Here is a 21,337-nt window from a genome sequence, read left to right as displayed (position 1 = left end):
AATGATAAACAGTTTTCGACTAACTTTTCTGATGGCATTAAACCTTTCCAGGAACTATAAATAGCAATAAATATAAACTCAATAAAAATATCTTGAGTGATGAGAAGAGATTTTAAGAAAGTAGAATTTGATAACAGTTTTGAGAATGAAAAAATTTGTCTTAGCATTAATCCTAGAACAAAGAACATGAAATCACACGTTCTACTGATGAGCTTCATATAAGACACAAACCTGGTTGCATACAGAGACGTCCCGTCACTTCGCATTACAGTACAAACTGAGGAGGGGTCACCATTCCCTGAAAGATCTACTACAGCAGTGCCTTTTCTAGAAAACGCAAAAAAAGGGAATTCTGAAACAACATAATGAATTAAGACCTTTAACAATACAGTATCTATAACCTTATCTTTGGCAAACTGGAAGCTATTTTTATTCCTTAGGTAGCAATAAGCAGTATAACCAACAATGAAGAAAAACAGGAGGCAATCTGCACTTGAATGACTATTAACAGTAGGTATTTGGTTTAATATTTACTTATCTTTTTAAATTCTGTAGCTTTGGATGAGGTAACTAAAGTCTTTAACACACTGAGTCGAAAACGAGATTTCAACTACAGTTTACCTATGAAACATGTTCTTCAAATCCAAGTTATTGTAACACTCAATATTGGGTTAGTTTTTAACATGCAAGAGTAAACTATGAGTAATAAAATAAGCAAACTGTGTTACTGTCTTTCCTGCCCAATCAAAAATTAGAATCTGTACATGGCGATCTAAAAATTTTCCTTAAAGACACTATTGAGGATGCTGTGAACCACATCCTCTTGTCTTTCTTAAAAGGATGATGAGAGAAGCTGCTCTTTGGAGCTATGAAAAATGGTATATCTAAGCAACTGGTTTGCTTCTATTACACATGCCTGGGCTCCTATGAAAGTACCATTTCTCTGGCTGATGAGCTCAAAGCTAAATTGGAAATCTACCGTACGCAAAGAAGCAGAATCCCAGTGTGTGTCACATGATGTACTAATATCATTCCTGACTTCCTATTATTTTCTGCTCCTGCTTCTTGATTTCCTCATTTTACTCTTTCAAAAGCTTTGTGTTGTATTATAGCTATTTTTAGAAGCTGTTTTTAATCCTTTTGAACAGGACGGGATCTTTTTAAAGAGGCAGGGTTGAGTATGAAGAGTTCTATTTCCCTATTCCAGTTATACCATTATCAGCTTGTGTGAGCTTAGACAGATCACTTTACACTTTCTGTGCTTGTTTCCTCATATGTAAAGACAAGATAATAGTCTTTCTCCCAAGCTTACCAGGATTTTGCTTTGGCAGCACAAAACAGCATGTGGAAAACTAGTCTGAATGGCAAAAAGCATGATAACAAATGCCAGGAAAGCTGCACACGAGACTCTGCTGTCTTTGCTGAGAGAATACATCAATACTAACTTCAAAGAACTACAAAGAACTTTCTAAAGAACAGGAACCTGATCATACAGTGTTTTCTGTAGGAGTCCTTTACTGTCCAGCAACTTTAAGACTTCTTGAGATTTTTCACGGTAAAACGATTCTCCTGAATATTCATCAAAGTGTACTCCTAGACGCTAAAAGGGTTCAGAAACAAAAGGAAAAAGAGTTACTTACAAGTCCTATTACCTTACCCTAAGACAAAATAAAATGCTCTACAGTCTGTCATACAGATGGGGAAAATAAGAATTAAGTCACTCTGGCACTCCAGCCTTCTAGTGGCTCCCCCTTATCAGTCAAGCCCTCACAGTGGTACTGTGCTGTCCGGGAGGGGAGTTGCTAGGCACCTGTGGTTATTCAAATGCACATGAAAGAAAAGTGAATAGTTTCTGAGTCACACTACTCACACTGAAGTGTGAGCCCTTGAAAGCGCTCAATGGCCACGTGCGGCAGGAGGCCGCCATAGTGGGCAGCACAGATATGGGACGTTTCTGCTGCAGCAGGAAGCTAGCCATTTCCACTGCACAGTCCTGGAAAATGTCCTATCTCCTGCCCTACTCTACAACCCCCTGGACCCTGTTCCTACTGTTCTTCATCTCGCTTCCTTACTCCAGCCATGTGGGTTCTTTGATGAAACCCTGCTCAGGCAGCCCATCTGATCCTCCCTCCTCTGTTTCACTTTTCTCCATGCACGCATCACCACTGAACACACTCTCAAAGTTCTTGTTTAATCTGTACTGCCTTGAATTTGTTTAACTTGCTGTGTCCATGTGAGAATGTAAAGTCCATGAGAAAAGAACTTATATGCCTTTTACTAACTGTTGTATTTCTCCCATTCCCAACATGGTATTAGATGAACAAATTTATAGCCATCACATATGCCTAAGGAAGCAAGAGAAGAAACAATGGTTAAGAAAAAGTGAAGGGATGATAGAAGAAAGAAAAGAAATGCCAGACTGAAACGAAGTATTAGGATATCACTTCATATTCAGCCTGTGAAGTTCATTTTTAAAATTTATTTCATAGCTCTAACTTTCAGCCCAAAGAAGAATATGTGAGTCCCAACTATCAACTCAGTGACTAACAACAAATCTGAGCTTCAGAAGCAACCTTTCTAGCCAGGAGTACCAGTGAAGAGCTGTATTACATGACAGGATAGCAGGAGAGTGGGTGGGTACCTGGTAAATCCGCATGTACTCATCTATGCTCAAGTCCCGAAATTTCTGCCATAGGGCAAGTGCTTGCATGTCGCCTAGTTCCAGTCGCTGGAAGAACTCATGTGCTGATTTTGCTACGTTTTTATCGTCTGCTGCTTCTTTATTAACTTGTACATAAACCTAAAGGCATAATAGTATATTAAATGAAGTACACTACCAGTCACTGTTATCTTCAAAACAGAAAAGAGGAAAACAAAACAATCCTGAGAATTTTCATTTAAAGGTTACACAAGTGCCCTTCTCACGAGCGTAACCTTTTCTTTTTCTTTTGCTATGGACCCTTAGTGAGCCCTACCAACCTGTTCTCAAAATGCATATACATAGGATTATACAATACAGGAAATAATCACATTGAAATATAAATGTTCAAATATTTAAAAATATTTGTGATATAGTAACAGAGGAAAACATTAAATTTCTGATTGAGGTTAATGAAAATAATGCGTAATTTTTTTCTTCTCATCCAAGTTCATATACTGTTAGGTCAAGAATGCCTGGTTTAGACTAAGCTAGCATTTCTTCTTAAAAAAAAAAAAATGTGAAATTATTATTGCTGCGACTTCTCTGAGAAAAGGCTGAAGACAGTAGACTAGTTCAATCTGGGAAAGAAAAGGCCAAAGGATGATTTAGCAGTTATTTAGCAGTAATGAAAAACATTTTAAACTCTTCTCTAAATCTGCAAAGACCAGGAAAAAAAAAACAAACAGGTGATATAGGAAGACCTTTGGGATAGTTAGCTTAATTATACTCCAACTTGGGCTCTCGAGAACCGTGGGAAGCACTCACTCCAGTGTGCTTTTGCGTGATCTGTCCTGGCTGGCTCAGCTCTGCCCCACCCAGTGACGGGAGTGCAGGCGGACGGCTTATTAAGGGCTCTTCCAGTGCTAGGATTTTGTGTTCACAGAATCATTTTCCAGTCTCTAAAATACAAAGCTGATAAGTGATACAAAAATATCAACAATATAGCTCAAGTAATATTGAAGTGATGCATTATGGACTATAAAGATTTTATTTACAAGTTGTAACTCACTTCCAGGGTGAAACATGAACAATAAATTTATTATCCTCATATTTTTTCCAGCAAGCTATTAAAGTAGTATGATAAAAAAAAAAATTGGCAAATAAACTACCCAAAAATATGAGACCTCTAAACCCTTGCATACTCTTAAAATATCATGGTAGCAGCACTTAGGTAAAAAAAAAGTGATTTTATTGCTGGAGACTACTTTAGGACAACCATAATGTGGCTTATGAGTTCCCAGGTGGCTCAATGGTAAAGAATCGACCTGCCAATGCAGGAGATGCAGGTTTGATTCCTGGGTCGCGAAGAGTTCCTGGAGAAGAGAATGGTAACCCGCTCCAGTATTCTTGTTTGGGAAATCCCATGGACAGAGGAACCTGGAGGGTTACAGTCCATGGGGTCGCAGAGAGACAGACATGACTTAGAGACTAAACAACAACAATGTGGCTTATACCCACTAGATACTACTAACAAAAGGAACAGGGTATTAAACACTTATCTCAAGCTAAAAAGGCCTCAGCTTTCATAGATGGCTCATGTTAATTACTGGAATTGCAAAAGTGAACAAATAAGTGCTTTCAAATAAAGGTTGCTGTTGTTTAGTTGCTAAGTTGTATCCAACTCTGAAAAGAGTTAATAACACAGCAGGTCTAGAAACTGCTATCCTTAAAATGTGTTGTCTGCAAATTTAGCTCTTGGCTGCCATCTGGGGAACTTGAATTTTGACAATGCTCCTACCAATCTAACCAGTAAGAGTGGGTCACAGTGCCTCTAAACTGCTTGTGCAAACAATATAGTTTATGCTAAACACCCGCTTTTCTTCCAGGAGTTTGGAATTTTAGTACCTAGCTACACAGAGGGCGGCTACATAATCAGCCTCCAGTGAGCTTCCCTGGTAGACAACATTTCACACAGGCTGTCACAATTTGTTGTAGCAGGAATTAAATACATCCTGGGTGACTCTATTAGCAAAGGACTTGGAGGCTTGGGCCTGATTTCCTCTGGACTTGCCCCCATGTGCCTTTTCCCTTTGCTGATTTTGTTTGGCATCTTTTTGCTATAACAGATCTTAGCTGTGAGTTCAACCATATGCTGAGTGTTGTGAATCCTTTCAATGAACCTTTAACTTGAGGGTGGTTTTGGGAGACCTGATACTTATCATAAAGAATTAATTTCTACATGGTCCTATGAATAAGTCAGAACACAGAGAAAGAAGATTTTTGGTATGAAAAGTTATGACCAACCTAGATAGCATATTGAAAAGCAGAGACATTACTTTGCCAACAAAGGTCCGTCTAGTCAAGGCTACGGTTTTTCCTGTGGTCATGTACAGATGTGAGAGTTGGACTGTGAAGAAAGCTGAGCGCCAAAGAATTGATGCTTTTGAACTGTGGTGTTGGAGAAGACTCTTGAGAGTCCCTTGGACTGCAAGGAGATCCAACCAGTCCATTCTAATGATCAGTCCATCCCAGATCAGCCCTGGGATTTCTTTGGAAGGGATGATGCTGAAGCTGAAACTCCAGTACTTTGGCCACCTCATGCGAAGAGTTGACTCATTGGAAAAAGACTCTGATAATGGAAGGGATCAGAGGCAGGAGGAGAAGGGGATGACAGAGGATGAGATGGCTGGATGGCATCACTGACTCGATGGATGTGAGCCTCAGTGAACTCCGGGAGTTCACTCAGACTGGCGTGCTGCGATTCATGGGGTCGCAAAGAGTCAGACACGACTGAGTGACTGAATTGAACTGAGGAAAAAAGAGAGTCACTGCAAAACAGTAACCTGCAGACTTCCCGACTTTTGAATGACCTATCCAATGACAACTGCTTAACAGTCCAGCCTGCAGAAGTAAAGGCATACATATATCCATAAATGGCTTGTTATTCAAAATTAATATCTCCACCCTCTCCCTGTCTCTCTCGCGCCTCTTCGCTCCATCTCCCTCTCACATACACGTGTGTGTGGTGTGTGTGTGTACATGCACATTCAGTTTAGAAGTAAATACATTTTAAAAAATCCTTATTTTCAAAATAGGAAAGGTATTAGATTAAAAAAAAAAATCTAGGATCCTAAACTCAAACAGTCAAACATTAAAAAATCTAATATACACTCAAAATACTGATAAGAATATTTTAGGAAAAACATCACCAGAATCTTTTTCTCCCTTCCTTAAGATTTAAAACAGAAATAATTAAAACAAAAAGCCATTCCTAATTCATGAAGACAAGCTTGGCATTTCATCAATTTGTAGGGAAAAACCAAACATTACTGAGAATCAACTGACATTATTAAACAGAACAATAGAAGAGCCTTAACTAGCATTTAACAATCTGCCTGTAAGCATACTATATAAAACTATTAACATTCATTAGCATACTAGAAAAGAAAACTTTTTCCTTTGAAGTAAAATTTATACAATGCATTTCTGAAATTACACTTTTCCATTTACAGTTACTTTGAATCCACTACCCTCAGAAAGTATGTATTCTGAAGACAGCCCCCTTCTGAGGTTAGATCCAGACTCAAAGGGAATAAAAAGGAAATTTTAAATTTGCATTTGATATGTAACAGTGTGGCTGAATTAAAGTATTTTTGAGGATGGTTGAAGAAAAGTGTTTTTGAGGATGGAGATGCAATTTTTCTTTTAGGTTACTAGACTGCAAAAGCCAGCTGTATTACTAGTTAAGAGAATAAAATAAATGTCTGAGACTTCCTGAAAGGAGTATTAATCGTTCCTTCTATTTCTAAATGTTGGCATTGCCAAAAGGCATGACATTTTATTTCTAATTTAATTAATTATAATCAGCTCTTGGGATGATCTGCCCAAATGAAAGAAATAAGTGTGAAAACTTAAAGTAGCAGACAATGCCCTCTCACTCCCCACTCAGTCCTTAAATTTGATTCTTGAATACATGAGCCGCATAGGCACAACTGAATTCCTTGACGCAGGGTTCTAACCCCACTCCTGGTTATTTTTGTTTTTAAAACTGAAAGTAACTGCTAAGGATGGTTAGCATAACTTTGACACTAAAGATTCTTTTATCTCAATATTCGTTTGTCCTCTATCTTAAAATGCATTTAATTTTGATCTCATATTTTAGAAAATAACATATAACAAATTCCTGACTATAATTCAAACAATCTCATTTAACGTTTCATGTATTGATCAGAAATTTCTCTGGTTGGGACCAATTCCTAATATTAAATGAAATATCAAAGAAATTCAAATTCATGTTACTATAATTTAATATATCAGTTAAAAAAGTAAAAACTTCCTAGGTAAAAAAAGAAATCATTTGATGTAACTAATGAATTAATGACCAAACTTCTCCTCATTAGAACATCATTAGCAGCATATAAACAGCATTTTATCATCCCTTTATCTTCTTTTAATGTCTGGAATTTCTGATTTTTATTCTCTGTGTACATATAATTACATTCATGGTATCTTACACCTCTGTCAAAGGGTGGCAGTTGCCGACTTGTTGTGGGTCACCATGCACATGCCTAATAAGTACTGTTCTCTGCTGAAAAACCCGTTCTTCCCACATTTCAGTGGGGTGAGACGATGACAGAGCCCTTAACATGCAGTCTGGCCTTGCTCGGTATTTCCATTCTTGTTCCAAGAACACCCAGAGAACAACGGGACCTGTGGCGCTGTCCGAGGGGAGTAAGGGTGAGGGACAAAGCATGTGGCTTTGGGGAAGACATCACGAGCAATGGTGAAGCAGGGAAGTTGCCAGGAGAGAGGAGAGAATTGCCTAGACTGAGAAGGGCCTGAGGGGAAAACTCCTGGGGACAGTGTGGGCTGGGCAGCCCCTCAGGTGGCGGCAGGCCCTCACAGGGCAGTGGTTCACAGTGTCCCCACACATGGAGGCTGGTCTCCGGGCCTCTGGGACTGAGACCCAGCAAGACCTCCCAGGTGAAGTCTGTCACGCAAGCAGAGCTGGGTGCCTCCAGGGCATCATGTAGGCTTGGATCCTGGGCATGTCAGTCACGAGTAGTGTGCACTGAAGCCAAGAAGAGGTCTCGATAGCTCCCTTGGGATGCACACAAGAGCCTCTGTGTGACCTGGGAGGTGGAAAACCCCAAACCTGACTTGAGTTGGCTCCCACCACTCTCAAAAGTGATCGCTGGGTTCAGACTCAGGTTTATAATTTAAAAGCTATTTCTTGTAGCTGTTATAACAAGTAAAATCCACCTCAATCACAACAATCATTTTCCCTGAAAAAAGTAATGTGGATTAAACCAACAGATTACATTTGAATTCAATTCTTTAAACAGTATGAACTACTAACTGCATATATAATCCTATATATGTCTAGAATTGATTTAGTCTTGATTTACTTTGAGAAATTGTTTTGAGATTCTGAAGTCAGAAAAATATATGGTCTTTTGATTTTAAAAAATGGGAGCAAGTAAACATTATCACTTTTTAAATTGGTGCTTTGGTCCTGCCTTATCTTGTTTTTATTATTTTGCTACTGATACTGGGAAACTCAGGGCAAAATCTCTTCTTACATACACATTACCTAGTAATACATTATCTCCAACTTTCTATGTCTTTTTTGTTAAATGCCCATCACTGTGATTACCTCAAATCCTTTTAGAAAAGGGGCAGGGTAAAAATAATGAACTACTATAGGGATCATTCTGAAGCTTTACAAATGCCAGTGCTAGGGGACTTCCCTGGTGGTCCAGTGGTTAGTACACGGTGCTTTCCCTGTTGGTGCCCAGCTTTGTTCCCTGATCAGGGAACTAAGATCCCACAAACTGTGTGGCATGACCAAAGGGGAAAAAAAAAAACAGCCAGTGATAGGGTACAAGGCTAATGAATATTGTATTGGCATATTTACCTCTTATGAGAGGCTGCTCATATTTCAGAGAATCTCTATAGTTCTCAAAATACAATTAATATGCAACATCAATGAGTGAAGCTCTAAAATCTTCTGCAGCAAAAAACAAACAAGCAAAAAAGCCACCAAACCAAAAAACCGAAAACAGAAAAAAGTGACTGGGTTCTATGTTCTTAAAGGTACAGAGTTAGCTTTTATTAAGGTCCATTCAAGTAGCTTAAATCTAGGAACTCTGAGAAATTACTTTTAAAAATCATTAAAACTGAGTAAATGATGACCCCCATATACCTATGATTTAGATTTAACATTATTAACATCGTAAGAACTATTTCTTTTACATTAGTAGGAAGGCTTTTTGAAAAGTATTCCAAAACTTACTACTACTGTTTTCTTTGAATCAATAGTGTGAATTTTAAACAGCAAATATATTATTTAACTCATCAGCCAATTTGGGGGAGGGGAGGAACTATTAAAAGCCACTTCTCTGTTTCGTGAAAAATTAGTAGAACAAGGAAAGGAAAGGTTTCGAATGTTGGCTGAAAAATAGTCCTAGGTCAATGCACAGCATGGCCAGATGTCCTGGTTAAAGAATGACTACAGGTGCAGAGAACAACCATTTTAAATAGAGCAAAGCACAAGCATGGAAATGTAGCAGAGAAATGACTGCATTAAATATTTTCATCACAGAAAACAAATGCTAAAACTATAATATAATTTCTAACCTGGCTAAGAAACTGAAACTGGGGGAATACTGATCATGGTGCAAATTAGAGGCACCCAGGCCATGAAATCTGCTCCTGGATGGCCAAAGCCAAATTTAAAACAAATACGCCAGAAGACAAACTGTGACAGCTAAACTACTAATTGTGCCTGGGGTACAGCAATTTAATTTTGAAAGAAAGGAGAATGCTTTGTAAATAATGACAGCCAGTGGAAATGACTGGCTCAGAAAGGCACTCTGCAGGGCCAGTGGTGGGGTAAGACAGTACAGCACACAGAGCCCTCTGGAGCAAAGTTGCCTGTGGTGGATTCTTGGGCTTGGCACTTGGGTTCTTCACCAGTAAACTGCATAATAAGTTAGATTTTGGACAAATGCTAAATAGTGTATCCTATGAGAGTTAGCCCTTCCTTGGAGCTTTACAAAAGGTTTCTTTATGCCATAACTTAAACAGAAGAGGCAAATTCATTGAAGCATTTACTGTAAGGCACTGTGTCTGAGGCTGCAGATAAAAGACCAAGAAGACAGATCCTTCCTCTAAAAGAGCTCCATCTGTAACTTGAGAAGGAAAAAAAAGGATTTGACCAAGGTTCAGGTTTTTTGTTTAGAAACAGGACAAAATCATTAACATTTGCTTACCACTCAAAAAGGGACAAACTTTCTCATTTATATCAAAAGCTGTTGCTGGAAGTAACCTACAGTGACAATTGTAATTTTAAATGAAACTGGGTCCGCAAAAATAGCACAAAGATGGTAAAAAATCTTCCTGCCATGCAGGAGGCTTGGGTTCAGTCTCTAGGTCGGGAAGATCTTCTGGAGAAGGGAATCGCAACCCACTTCAGTATTCTCGCCTGGAGAATTCCATGGACAGAGCAGTCCATGGGTTTGCAAAGAGTCACACACGACTGAGTGACTAACACTTTCACTTTCATAAATCAAAACATAGGCATTTAAAATGCAAGTGAGGGTACAAACTCAGGAGGAAATCACAAATGTTAATGATATTTAAGAATCAGATGTGTTTTGTTATATTTAACTACAAAATAATATAACAAAAATGAAAACTAAGCGCTCTCTGTGGCTCTGGCTAGAGAGGTAAAGCGTCGCTTGGCAAGTGCTCTTCCTCACACACAACCTTAGTCTGATCGCCCATATGTCGCCAAAGTGGCTGGTAGTATCTGTGCTCCTTGTCAGGCCCAGAGATAACAACTGGGACAATGAAAACGAAACACATTTCTGGACAGGAAGAGCTTTATTGATAAGCTCCAGGAAGAACTGAGGACAGAAAAGCAGAGTGAAGGGACTAAATGAGGTAGAATGGAAAGACGTGCACATTGGGCAAAAGCCAGGAAAAGGAGCTGAAAGACGAATGAAAAAGGACACACAAATTTGGAGAGACACATATATGCCTTCCTCTACAACAGAACAAGAGCAAAAACGTATATACTCATGTTTCCTCAAGTCTAAATGAATTATAGTTATTAGAGCAAAGGAAGCTGCAGTACATAACAACAAATAAAAGCCCAAAATAATTCTTTGCTGAATCTGATATTCTGTGTGTTTATGCCAAGATTCTATACCTGAACAAATACTGTCCCAAATCAACTAAAATAGTAATAAAAGAAATATTTGGATAAGAAAATTAAAGTAAGTCCTTAGTAAAATATAAGCAATATTTTCAATAATTTTGGGTCCTTGTTTTAAGAACAGTTTTGTTGTTTGTTTTTTTTTAAAGCCCCTGGGAGTAAAAATGTGTTACCAAGCTGCACTGTACTCTGAAAAAAGATGAAGCATTTTCTAATTTTTTTTTGCCAACTTACTTCAAAGAGATGCTGTAAAGGACTGGACTGCAGTTTTTCTTCATAGCCAAACAGCTGGAAGCCAGTTCCCAGAAGACCTACCACAATAATCCATAAATGAGAAAATTTAAAAATGGAACAGAAGAGAACAGTCATGGCAGGGAACAGGTATGCATCCTAAGAATATTGCAAAACACACACTATCATGTCCTGCTACCCATAAACTGACACAAGTCAAATTCAATATATTGAATCACAAATTAAATATATATAGAAGGGCTCACTGAAATTAATTCCACAGAAACCAAAAGACTGTGAGCTCAAAGGCAGAGTCTGGGACTAATTTATCTTTGTGCTAACAGTGCCCAACACCTACCTCCCTACAAGACATCAGTAAAACAAGCATTTATTGAGCAACTACTCTGTGGAAGGACATCGTGCTACCAGGCACTTGACACACTAGACACTCAAAATTTGTGAAAAGACAATGATAGGAAGTGATTTCAAATATCTTTTAAAATTTGTAGATGTGAAAATAAAGATAGGAATCAGATTAGTGTTACAATTATTAGTTCTCAACTGAAAGTAAAACTCTGATTACTCTTCTCATTCAAGGTGACAAAATGCTTTTATCTGGCTATATATTTGTCTTTCACTTGCCATTGTTTTGTTTAAGTTTTTGGTTTTTTTTTAGTCTTTTGTAAGTTCAAAATTCAGAGATGGTATTAACTTGAACTTTTAAAAAAATAATAGTTGAGGTTTGAAGATGACAATGAAAATTCTCAGTACAGACTGTGAATATTTATATTCTAAGATATATTGAATATTTCTATTCTAAGATATTTTGCTAAAAGGTGACCACAATTTTGGATTTGAAGGATATATGTAGCCTGGGCCAAGAGTAATTTGTTTCTATGTCAGTTATGTAGCTTCAGATCTAAAGAAGCTATTGCTGCTGGGCCTTGCTAATGTACATTTTTCTATACAGACTCAGCAGAAAGTGGAATGTTACTAAACACAGGGTAGGTAATCTTTGGAGCTTAGACAGGAACTACAAGGATGATTAAAATAAGTACCAGCACTATTCACTTTTAAGCAAAAGCAAATGTGATCATGATTCAGGGTCCTGGGAAGTTGGGTGTGAAAAGACACCCAAAGCATTCTAAAGAAATGGAGACAGGAAAAATAAAGGCCAATTCCATTTGACATTAAACCTAATACATTTTCAAAAATTATTTCTGTACTTAAGAACTGTTGGTCACTTTTAATATGGGATAGGTGAACAGCCAAAATTAAAACTCTTTAACAATGATGGTTTGATGGAAATGTCGACAGACCATTAACCATAGTAGTCCTTTAGAGAAAAACCACTACAATAAAACCTTGCAGCTAAAATTTAATGAATATCATAATCACATATTTGCTAATGGCTGTGAAGTGCCTGAATCAGTCAAACTCATATAAAGTGGGTGCCATCTATTAAATCTGACTGTTGAGCTTAGAGCCCAAAACTCTGAGTGCCCACTGTGAGCTGCAGGTGGGTTTTTAAATGCGAGGTGTATTTTCTGTTCCTCCACAATGAATAGGAAGGACACTGTTAGGGTCAAGTTCTATTCTTTTTAGTGTCTAAAAAAGATTTTTATTAACTGAGAGGATAACGCTCGTAAGAGAAGATCATGATAAATTTATCTTTCAGAAACTCTGATTTCATTTCAGTAGATATGGAACATGGTATTTAGTACTGAAAATGTTACTTAGCCTTTCTTTTGGAATAGACTGTGAAAGACTTCCCAAGACAGATTCTTTCATCATTCTGAGTGCCTATAATGTGCTAAGCACGATGGATACAAAAATAACTAAGACATAGCCCATGCTTTCAAGAACATTTCACCTAGCAGGGGAGAGTAGCATGCAAAAGAATACAGTAAGAAGAGAAGCCCATTTGGGTAGAACTGGATACTAGGAACTTGGTGATGTGAGAAGGTGGGCAAGGGTGTGTCGGGGTGTCAGAGAATGCTTTTCTGAGATGACACAAGGGCTGGATCTTAAAATGCACATGGTAGCTGCCTGAGATTTTAATAAAAAAACTTTGCATTTTACATGCTACTAGTCCTTCCCTACCACATCAACTTCATTTATCTTATCATTCCACATCTTGACTACTGCAGTATATGAGCTGGGAACGGTTCTGAGTAAACTCAAGACATTAGAGATAATCTGTGGCATTCAACTCTTTGGGTCTCATGCTTTTCTTTCTCTTTTCATTTTGACCAATCGCCCACTCCATGACTTGTACAATTTAAGGGGAAGCCAAAATATCCCAGGTTGTTTTTCCTCTAGGCCACTGGCTCAGGCTATGACAAATCCCATTTCCTGTAGGTTGGCCCGGGGAGGCTGTTGAGAAGGGTGTATACCTAGTCTTACTTTTCCTCTAATACTTACATCTACATTTAACTAATGAATGTAAGCTACTTTAATAAAACCACAAAAGTCTGTATTTTTCAGGACTTGTTCTGTATGTATGACGTTTCCTCCCCCCCAAACTTACTTGTATGGTGAGAATTATTCTAATAAGTAAAATACAAGATTTATGGAAAAGAGCCATCAGGAAAAAAACAGGTAGGAGGCACTACTTCATCCAATGGGAGTTTGCCCATATTTTGTCCAGATGATCAAGTAATGTGATATTAAAACAAATTAATCTTAACAATGATGTGAAAAATAAAACCTCAAACTTACTTACCAAACTGCATGCCCCAATCGCCAAGATAATTTATTCTTGTTACTTGATGTCCTAAAGCTTCTTTGAGATTTGCTATAAAATTTCCTAGTAATCAATAAAATACATAGTTTCTCATTCTGTTTTGGCATAAGAACCACCTAATATCAAAGCATAACAGAAAATTCTGTTGACAAAATTTACTTTTTTAAAAAACAAAAACATTTATTATTGTGTTTTCATCTATATTATGGAAAGGGAGTAAAAATTATTTTGGAGGATATAGTTATTCTAAATCTCACAATTTTCATCAACATTAATGGAGGTTATGAATACACAGAGTAACTGTGATTCCAAGTCAATTCCAAGGACAGAAAATAACAGAATCTCAGTAATTAACAGAGAATATATAATTTGGTTGTTCCCTACTTAGCCATATAGTTTTTTTTTTTAAATAGCTCACTCCACCTTCTTTCAGTTATGAAGTCCAACCTCTCATGCTGCTCCCTAAATAATAGCACACAGGAATCCAAGGCCTTCACCTTTCTGTACTGCTGATGCAGGTTTGACATTTGACATCTATTCCATTGTGCATATACTAAAGCTAAAAGTAACAGACCCCAGAACCTCTTGCAGTTAGGGTTCCAGAAGTCATGGGCAATCAGATACACTTTGCTTATGATCTAGAAGGTGAAAAGCAAGTTACCTTTATTTTTTCTGAGAAGCACAGTGGTGGAGGTTTTGACTTTTAGTGGCATCACTACAAGAGGTCCTAGTGTCCTGTCATACAACTTCCAAGGGGAGTGAAAGATAGGATATGGGTGACCTCTTTTGCTTCTCTGAATTCTCGAAGGTACAATAAACCAGGAATGATGGCAGGTTCCTGACTCTGGCAGCAGCAGTAATCGAAGAAAAGGCAGAAGCTCCCTTGATGATGAAGTTCTGTGGTAGTTTTGGGCATCATCTATATCAGCTTAATCCAAAGCGTCTTTAACACTCCCAACAACTCTGCAAGCTATTCAATATCCCATTGTAAATTCCCTCCTGCTTTTACTAGAGGAGATCTGCTGCTGCTGCTGCTAAGTCGCTTCAGTCGTGTCTGACTCTGTGCGACCCCATAGACGGCAGCCCACCAGGCTCCCCTGTCCCTGGGATTCTCCAGGCAAGAACACTGGAGTGGGTTGCCATTTCCTTCTCCAAGACGATATCCAGTTTTCTGCAAATAACCCCTCACCAATAGGCATAGCTGACAAATTACAGTAGCTACTTCTCCAGTTTCCCTACTTCTAGACTTCCCCAAACTCTATAGCCCCAGCAACAGAATTCACCTTTTGCAGATGGTACTCAGACTGTACCCCTATTTTTTTGTAGTACCTTATTATTTTATGTGTGTGCTTAGTCATTTAATCAAGTCCAACTCTTTGCAACATCATGGACTGTAGCCCATCAGACTCCTGTCTATTGCTTGGGGATTCTCCAAGCAAGAGTAGTGGAGTAAGTTGCCATGCCCTCCTCCAGGGGATCTTCCCAACCCAGGGATCGAACCCAGGTTTCCTGCATTGTGGACAGATTCTTTACCATCTGATCCACCAGGGAAGCCCATGAACACTGGGGTGGATAGCCTATCGCTTCTCCAGGGGATCTTGCTGACCCAGGAATCAAACTGGGGTCTCATAGCAGGCAGATTCTTTACCAGCTAAGCTACCAGGGAAGCACCTATTATCTTATAAATCCAACTCAATGCTTGAACCTAGGCTTTTGGAATTAGGCTGCTGCTGCTGCTGCTGCTAAGTCACTTCAGTCGTGTCCAACTCTGTGCGACCTCATAGACAGCAGGCTCTGCTCACCCCCGCCCCCGCAACCTGGGGATTCTTCAGGCAAGAACACCGGAGTGGGTTGCCATTTCCTTCTCCAGTAGGAATTAGGCTACCTAATTTCAAATCCTTGCTGCTATACTTTACTAGCTTTGTGATTTGGGGAAAGTTACTTTTGGTGTCTGAGTTTCCTCATCTATAACCAACAGGACTTGATAATTAGGGCTACTGTGAAACTAGTGCAGATAATACATGAAAACACTTAACATGGTAAGTTTCAATAAATATTATCTCTTCCTGGTTCAAGCATTTCCCTTAACAACTGTCAAAAAAGTTTATCATGCTTTACCCATCAATTATTCCTATGCTTTTGACTAATGTAGTTTTTCTTATACAGTATATTTCTTATATTCTTTTTCATCAAGTCCTGTCATTTCCTCTCTTATAATGCCGCTTGAGAACTTTGTAACAAGAGTCGACTGTAGTGCAACATAACCTATTCCAGAAATACGGACATTCTCCAAATCTTTAAAGTATTCCAGTATGGATTAAATCACTTTCTTATAAGTATGCAAAAGACAGATTTCTATACTGGAAGACAGATTATATGAGATAAACTCTAAAGTCCCTTCCAATTCTAATATTACACAATTCTAACTGCAGTTTTAAGATGGGCTACTATATAAATCATGTTTTAATAGAAATCATAAGTCTACTGTACACTCAAACATTACAACCAAGAAGTATTACAGTAATCTTTGTTAGGATAGTCCTGTTTAAATTTTCAGTCTTGAAAACTCAGACTGAGTTTATTTTTTAAAACAAAATATATGGACAAAAAGAATTGGGAGGATAACTATCAATCCCATATAACGGTTTTCATTTATGCATCTTTCAGTTCTTCTTAATATGCATACATACTTTTAACAAGTTAAAATCAAAATATACATACCTGGTTTCTAAGTCAATCTTTTGGTTTTGAAACAAATTTCTTCTTGTCATTTTTAAACCAATTTTTTTTCATTTTGGGATCATATTTAATTAGCATTAAGCTCATATAAACTTCATTTTTTTGTTTCTTTGTCCTTTTACTACTTAAGCATTAAACCAATACTGCTTCAAAAGTCATGTTCAGTATTTTCTGTGAAACTAACAGTACTTACCTATGATGGTAGAACGCAAATGTCCAACGTGAAATTTTTTGGCAACATTAGGTGAACTGCAAGATAATTGTAAAAGTTATTTTTTTCTGTTCTACAAACAAGAATTCTAAAATGAATTAGGTCATAGCTCTATAGTTAATATAATTGTGGACTAAAGCCTTTGGTAATTTTGGACAAAGACAGTTAAAAATTAGACATTTAGAGTACTTCCCTGCTGGTACAGCGGATAAGGATCTGCCTGCCAGTGAAGGAGACACAAGTTCGATCCCTAGGCCGGGAAGATTTCACATGCCAAGGAGCAACTAAGCTATGTACTACAACTACTGAAGCCCATGAGCCTAGAGCCTGTGGTCCACTGCAATGAGAGCCCGTGCACTGCAACGAAGAGTAGCCCCTGCTCGCCAAAACTAGATAAAGCCCATGCACAGCAATGAAGACCCAGTGCAACCAAAAATAAATAATTTTAAAAAATTAGACATTTAGAGCAAAGATAAATTAGATCTCAGAAAGAACCACCCTTAGGGAATTGATCCTGTGACTCAAGAGGTAGTCACATAACATACACAGAAGTGGCACACTCAGCAAGCAGATACAGTAGGGGCTTGGTAAAAAGATGAAGAAATTCAGAGAGATTGTTTTGACACAAACAAGGTACATTATTAGAAATTAAGTTTAGTGCACTAGTTCTCAATTCTTTAGGGTCTAAAAACTATTGTGGACCCCAAAAGAATTTTATTTATATGAGTAATATCTATCAATATTTATTGTATCAGAAATTAAAACAAAATATAAAAATATTTATGTGGAAGGCTTCCCAGGATAACCAGAAATAGAATTTACCATTCCAAATTCTCAAGCAACACATTTGTTGCTCTTGGTGGCTGAGAAGTTGCAATTAAGATTTAACAATACCTAATGCTAGTTGGAGAAGACTCTTGAGAGTCCCTTGGACTGAAAGGAGATCAGTCCTGGGTGTTCACTGGAAGGACTGATGCTAAAGCTGAAACTCCAATACTTTGGCCACCTCATGCAAAGAGCTGACTCACTGGAAAAAACCCTGATGCTGGGAGAGATTGGGGGCAGGAGGAGAAGGGGACGACAGAGGATGAGATGGCTGGATGGCATCACCGACTTGATGGACATGAGTTTGAGTGAAGTCCGGGAGTTGGTGATGGACAGGGAGGCCTGGCGTGCTGTGATTCATGTGGTTGCAAAGAGTCAGACACGACTGAGCGACTGAACTGAACTGAACTGAACTGAATGCTAGTAAAGTAATGCTCAAAATTCTCCAAGCCAGGTTTCAGCAATATGTGAACCATGAACTTCCCAGATGTTCAAGCTGGTTTTAGAAAAGGCAGAGGAACCAGAGATCAATTTGCCAACATCCGCTGGGTCATGGAAAAAGCAAGAGAGTTCCAGAAAAACATCTCTTTCTGCTTTATTGACTATGCCAAAGCCTTTGACCGTGTGGATCACAATAAACTGTGGAAAATTCTCAAAGAGATGGGAATACCAGACCACCTGACCTGCCTCCTGAGAAACCTATTTGCAGGTCAGGAAGCAACAGTTAGAACTGGACAAGGAACAACAGATTGGTTCCAAATAGGAAAAGGAGTACGTCAAGGCTGTATATTGTCACCCTGCTTATTTAACTTATATGCAGAGTACATCATGAGAAACGCTGGGCTGGAAGAAGCACAAACTGGAATCAAGATTGCCGGGAGAAATATCAATAACCTCAGATATGCAGATGACACCACCCTTATGGCAGAATGTGAAGAGGAACTAAAAAGCCTCTTGTTGAAAGTGAAAGAGGAAGAGTGAAAAAGTTGGATTAAAGCTCGACATTCAGAAAACGAAGATCATGGCATCTGGTCTCATCACTTCACGGGAAATAGATGGGGAAACAGTGGAAACAGTGGCTGACTTTATTTTTGGGGGCTCCAAAATCACTGCAGATGGTGACTGCAGCCATGAAATTAAAAGACGCTTACTCCTTGGAAGGAAAGTTATGACCAACCTACATAGCATATTAAAAAGCAGAGACATTACTTTGCCAACAAAGGTCTGTCTAGTCAAGGCTATGGTTTTTCCAGTGGTCATGTATGGATGTGAGAGTTGGACTGTGAAGAAAGCTGAGCGCTGAAGAATTGATGCTTTTGAACTGTGATGTTGGAGAAGGTTCTTGAGAGTCTCTTGGACTGCAAGGGGATCCAACCAGTCCATTCTAAAGGAGACCAGTCCTGGGTGTTCATTGGAGGGACTGATGCTGAAGCTGAAGCTCCAATACTTTGGCCACCTCAAGAGTTGACTCATTGGAAAAGACCCTGATGCTGGGAGGGATTGGGGGCAGGAGGAGAAGGGGACGACACAAGATGAGATGGCTGGATGGCATCACCCACTCGATGGACGTGAGTTTGAGTGAAGTCCGGGAGTTGGTGATGGACAGGGAAGTCTGGCGTGCTACGACTCATTGGGTCGCAAAGAGTCAGACGTGACCGAGCGACTGAACTGACTGACTGAATGCTTCTAGAGCACATTCACTCTCCGACAGGCACAGTCTGACACATTTTACATGCATTAACTCAACAGTCAGAAGAACTGTGATATAATCTCTTATTTTTGATGAGAAAATTGAGACACACAAAGGAAAAAAGATATTGAAGCACATTTGGCAATATCTTGAGGACTCTTGAACCTAGATGATAAGCATACGGGGCTTAATATACATTTTCTCTCTTTTGTGTATGTTTGAAAATTTCTTAAGTTTTTCAGTATTAAAAAAGATATTAATAAGACACAGCTGGTTAAAAATGGCAAAAACAAGAGCTTACTTGTGGTCTGTCTCCAAAGCCTTGTTATTTACCTTTTTAAGGGTATTACAATTTAAAACCTTGAACTGACAGATCTGTATACAATTGTGGCAATTATGAAACTATAAGGAAATTCATGTAATCATTATTTAGAAAGAAAGCAAATGTTCTTCTATGGGATTAAATAATAAGTAATCTCCTGCTTCTAGTCAAGAGAGAAGAACAAGGCTTAGGCTTAATTACCCGTCTTCCTTAAACAACAAGAAAACTAGAAAGATTTATGGAACACTGGTTTTATGAAACTGAACAGGACAGTAAAGGACTGTGATCCCTAGGAGAAGGTCAGCCAACAGGGTGACCCTTAGGACTGCTTTACTAGCAAATTCATGAGATGTAGCTAAAGCAGACCAATGTATACCATGAAAATGTTTATATCAGAACAGAAGAAAGGTTTCAAATCAATGACTGAAGACTCTCCTTTAAGAAACTAGAAAGGGAGGCTCAAACTAAATCCCAAGTAAGCAGAATAAAAGGGAGTAATTGAGATGAAGGTTAAAAAAAAAAAAGACAGAGAAACTGTGATATCATTACCGGTAGTGGTAGTTATGTGACCTGGCATCTTTGATAAAACTCATTAAACTGCATGTTGAAATACAGTGATTTGCATTGTACTGTATACCTCAATAAAGCTGATTTTTTAAAAAATACTATAAAAAACTAAAAATAAGCTGGCCATTGGATGGGCTGATATTAAAAGAATGTAAGATATATTGTTTAATAAAAAAGGAGAAGAACAATGTATAATGTGTATGATCTCTAGGTGGGTAAGCAAGAAACTGATATTGGTGAATGTCTGCATAAAGAGAACCAGAAGACTGAGGTAGGGAGGACACTGCCTTCTCACTGCACACCCTTTTGTCATCTTTGAATTTTCAAAAACTAAGGTTATTATCTAATAAAAATATTATCTAATAATATAGTTTTTACATAGCTTTTGAATTTTTAAAAATGCAAAAAGGTATAGTTGATTTACATTATATGTTTCAGATGTACAACAGTGAATCACAACCTTTAAAGAAAATACTCCATTTAAAGTTATTATAAAACATTGCCCTGTGTGGCACAATATATCTGTGTAGCTTATTTCATACATAGTAGTCTGTATGTCTTAATCCCCTATCCCTACCTTGCCCCTCCCCACTGGTAACCCTGTTTGTGCTCTGTATCTGTGATTGTTTCTTTTTTGTTATATTCATTAGTCTATTTTTTAGATTCCACATATAAATAATAACATAAGTATTTGTCTTCCTCTGACTTATTTCATTTAGTACAATGCCCTCCAAGTCCATCTACGCTGTTGCAAATGGTAAATTTTCAGTCTTTGTTATGGTTGAGTGGTATTCTACACAAACCTCATCTTTATCCATTCATCTGTTGATGGACACTTAGATTATTTTCATATCTTGGCTCTTGTAAATAATGCTGCTGTGAATGTTGGGGTGCATTAATCTTTTTAAATTAGTGTTTTTCTTCTTCAGATATATACCCAGGAGTGATATTGCTGGATCATATGGTAGTTTTATTTTTAGTTTTTTGAGAAACCTCCATACTGTTTTCCACAGTGGCTTTACCAATTTACATTCTCTCCAACAATGCACCAGGGTTCCCTTTTCTCACATCTTTGCCAACATTTGTTATTTGTGATCTTTCTGATGATACCCATTTTGATAGGTGTGAGGTGATATCTCATTGT

The 21,337-nt window shown here is 38.2% G+C and overlaps 1 protein-coding gene across 6 annotated transcripts in view; it reads right to left on the bottom strand.

Moving 5' to 3' along the window:
* RARS2 (arginyl-tRNA synthetase 2, mitochondrial) overlaps positions 1 to 21,337 on the bottom strand; it is a 90,351-nt gene that overhangs the window by 31,373 nt on the left and 37,641 nt on the right. For all 6 annotated transcript variants that reach the window (XM_070376620.1, XM_070376621.1, XM_070376619.1 and 3 more), the window contains 6 exons: positions 16,772 to 16,827; positions 13,819 to 13,902; positions 11,097 to 11,173; positions 2,642 to 2,800; positions 1,494 to 1,600; positions 232 to 327 (listed from right to left, as the gene is read on the bottom strand). In XM_070376620.1, coding sequence (XP_070232721.1) covers positions 232 to 327; positions 1,494 to 1,600; positions 2,642 to 2,800; positions 11,097 to 11,173; positions 13,819 to 13,902; positions 16,772 to 16,827 — 579 coding nt within the window. The remainder of the gene's footprint in view (positions 1 to 231; positions 328 to 1,493; positions 1,601 to 2,641; positions 2,801 to 11,096; positions 11,174 to 13,818; positions 13,903 to 16,771; positions 16,828 to 21,337) is intronic.

This window comes from Bos mutus, chromosome 9 (assembly GCF_027580195.1).
Source record: "Bos mutus isolate GX-2022 chromosome 9, NWIPB_WYAK_1.1, whole genome shotgun sequence".
In the NCBI taxonomy this organism is placed as follows: domain Eukaryota; kingdom Metazoa; phylum Chordata; class Mammalia; order Artiodactyla; family Bovidae; genus Bos; species Bos mutus.
This window is presented reverse-complemented; position numbering and strand designations above follow the sequence as displayed.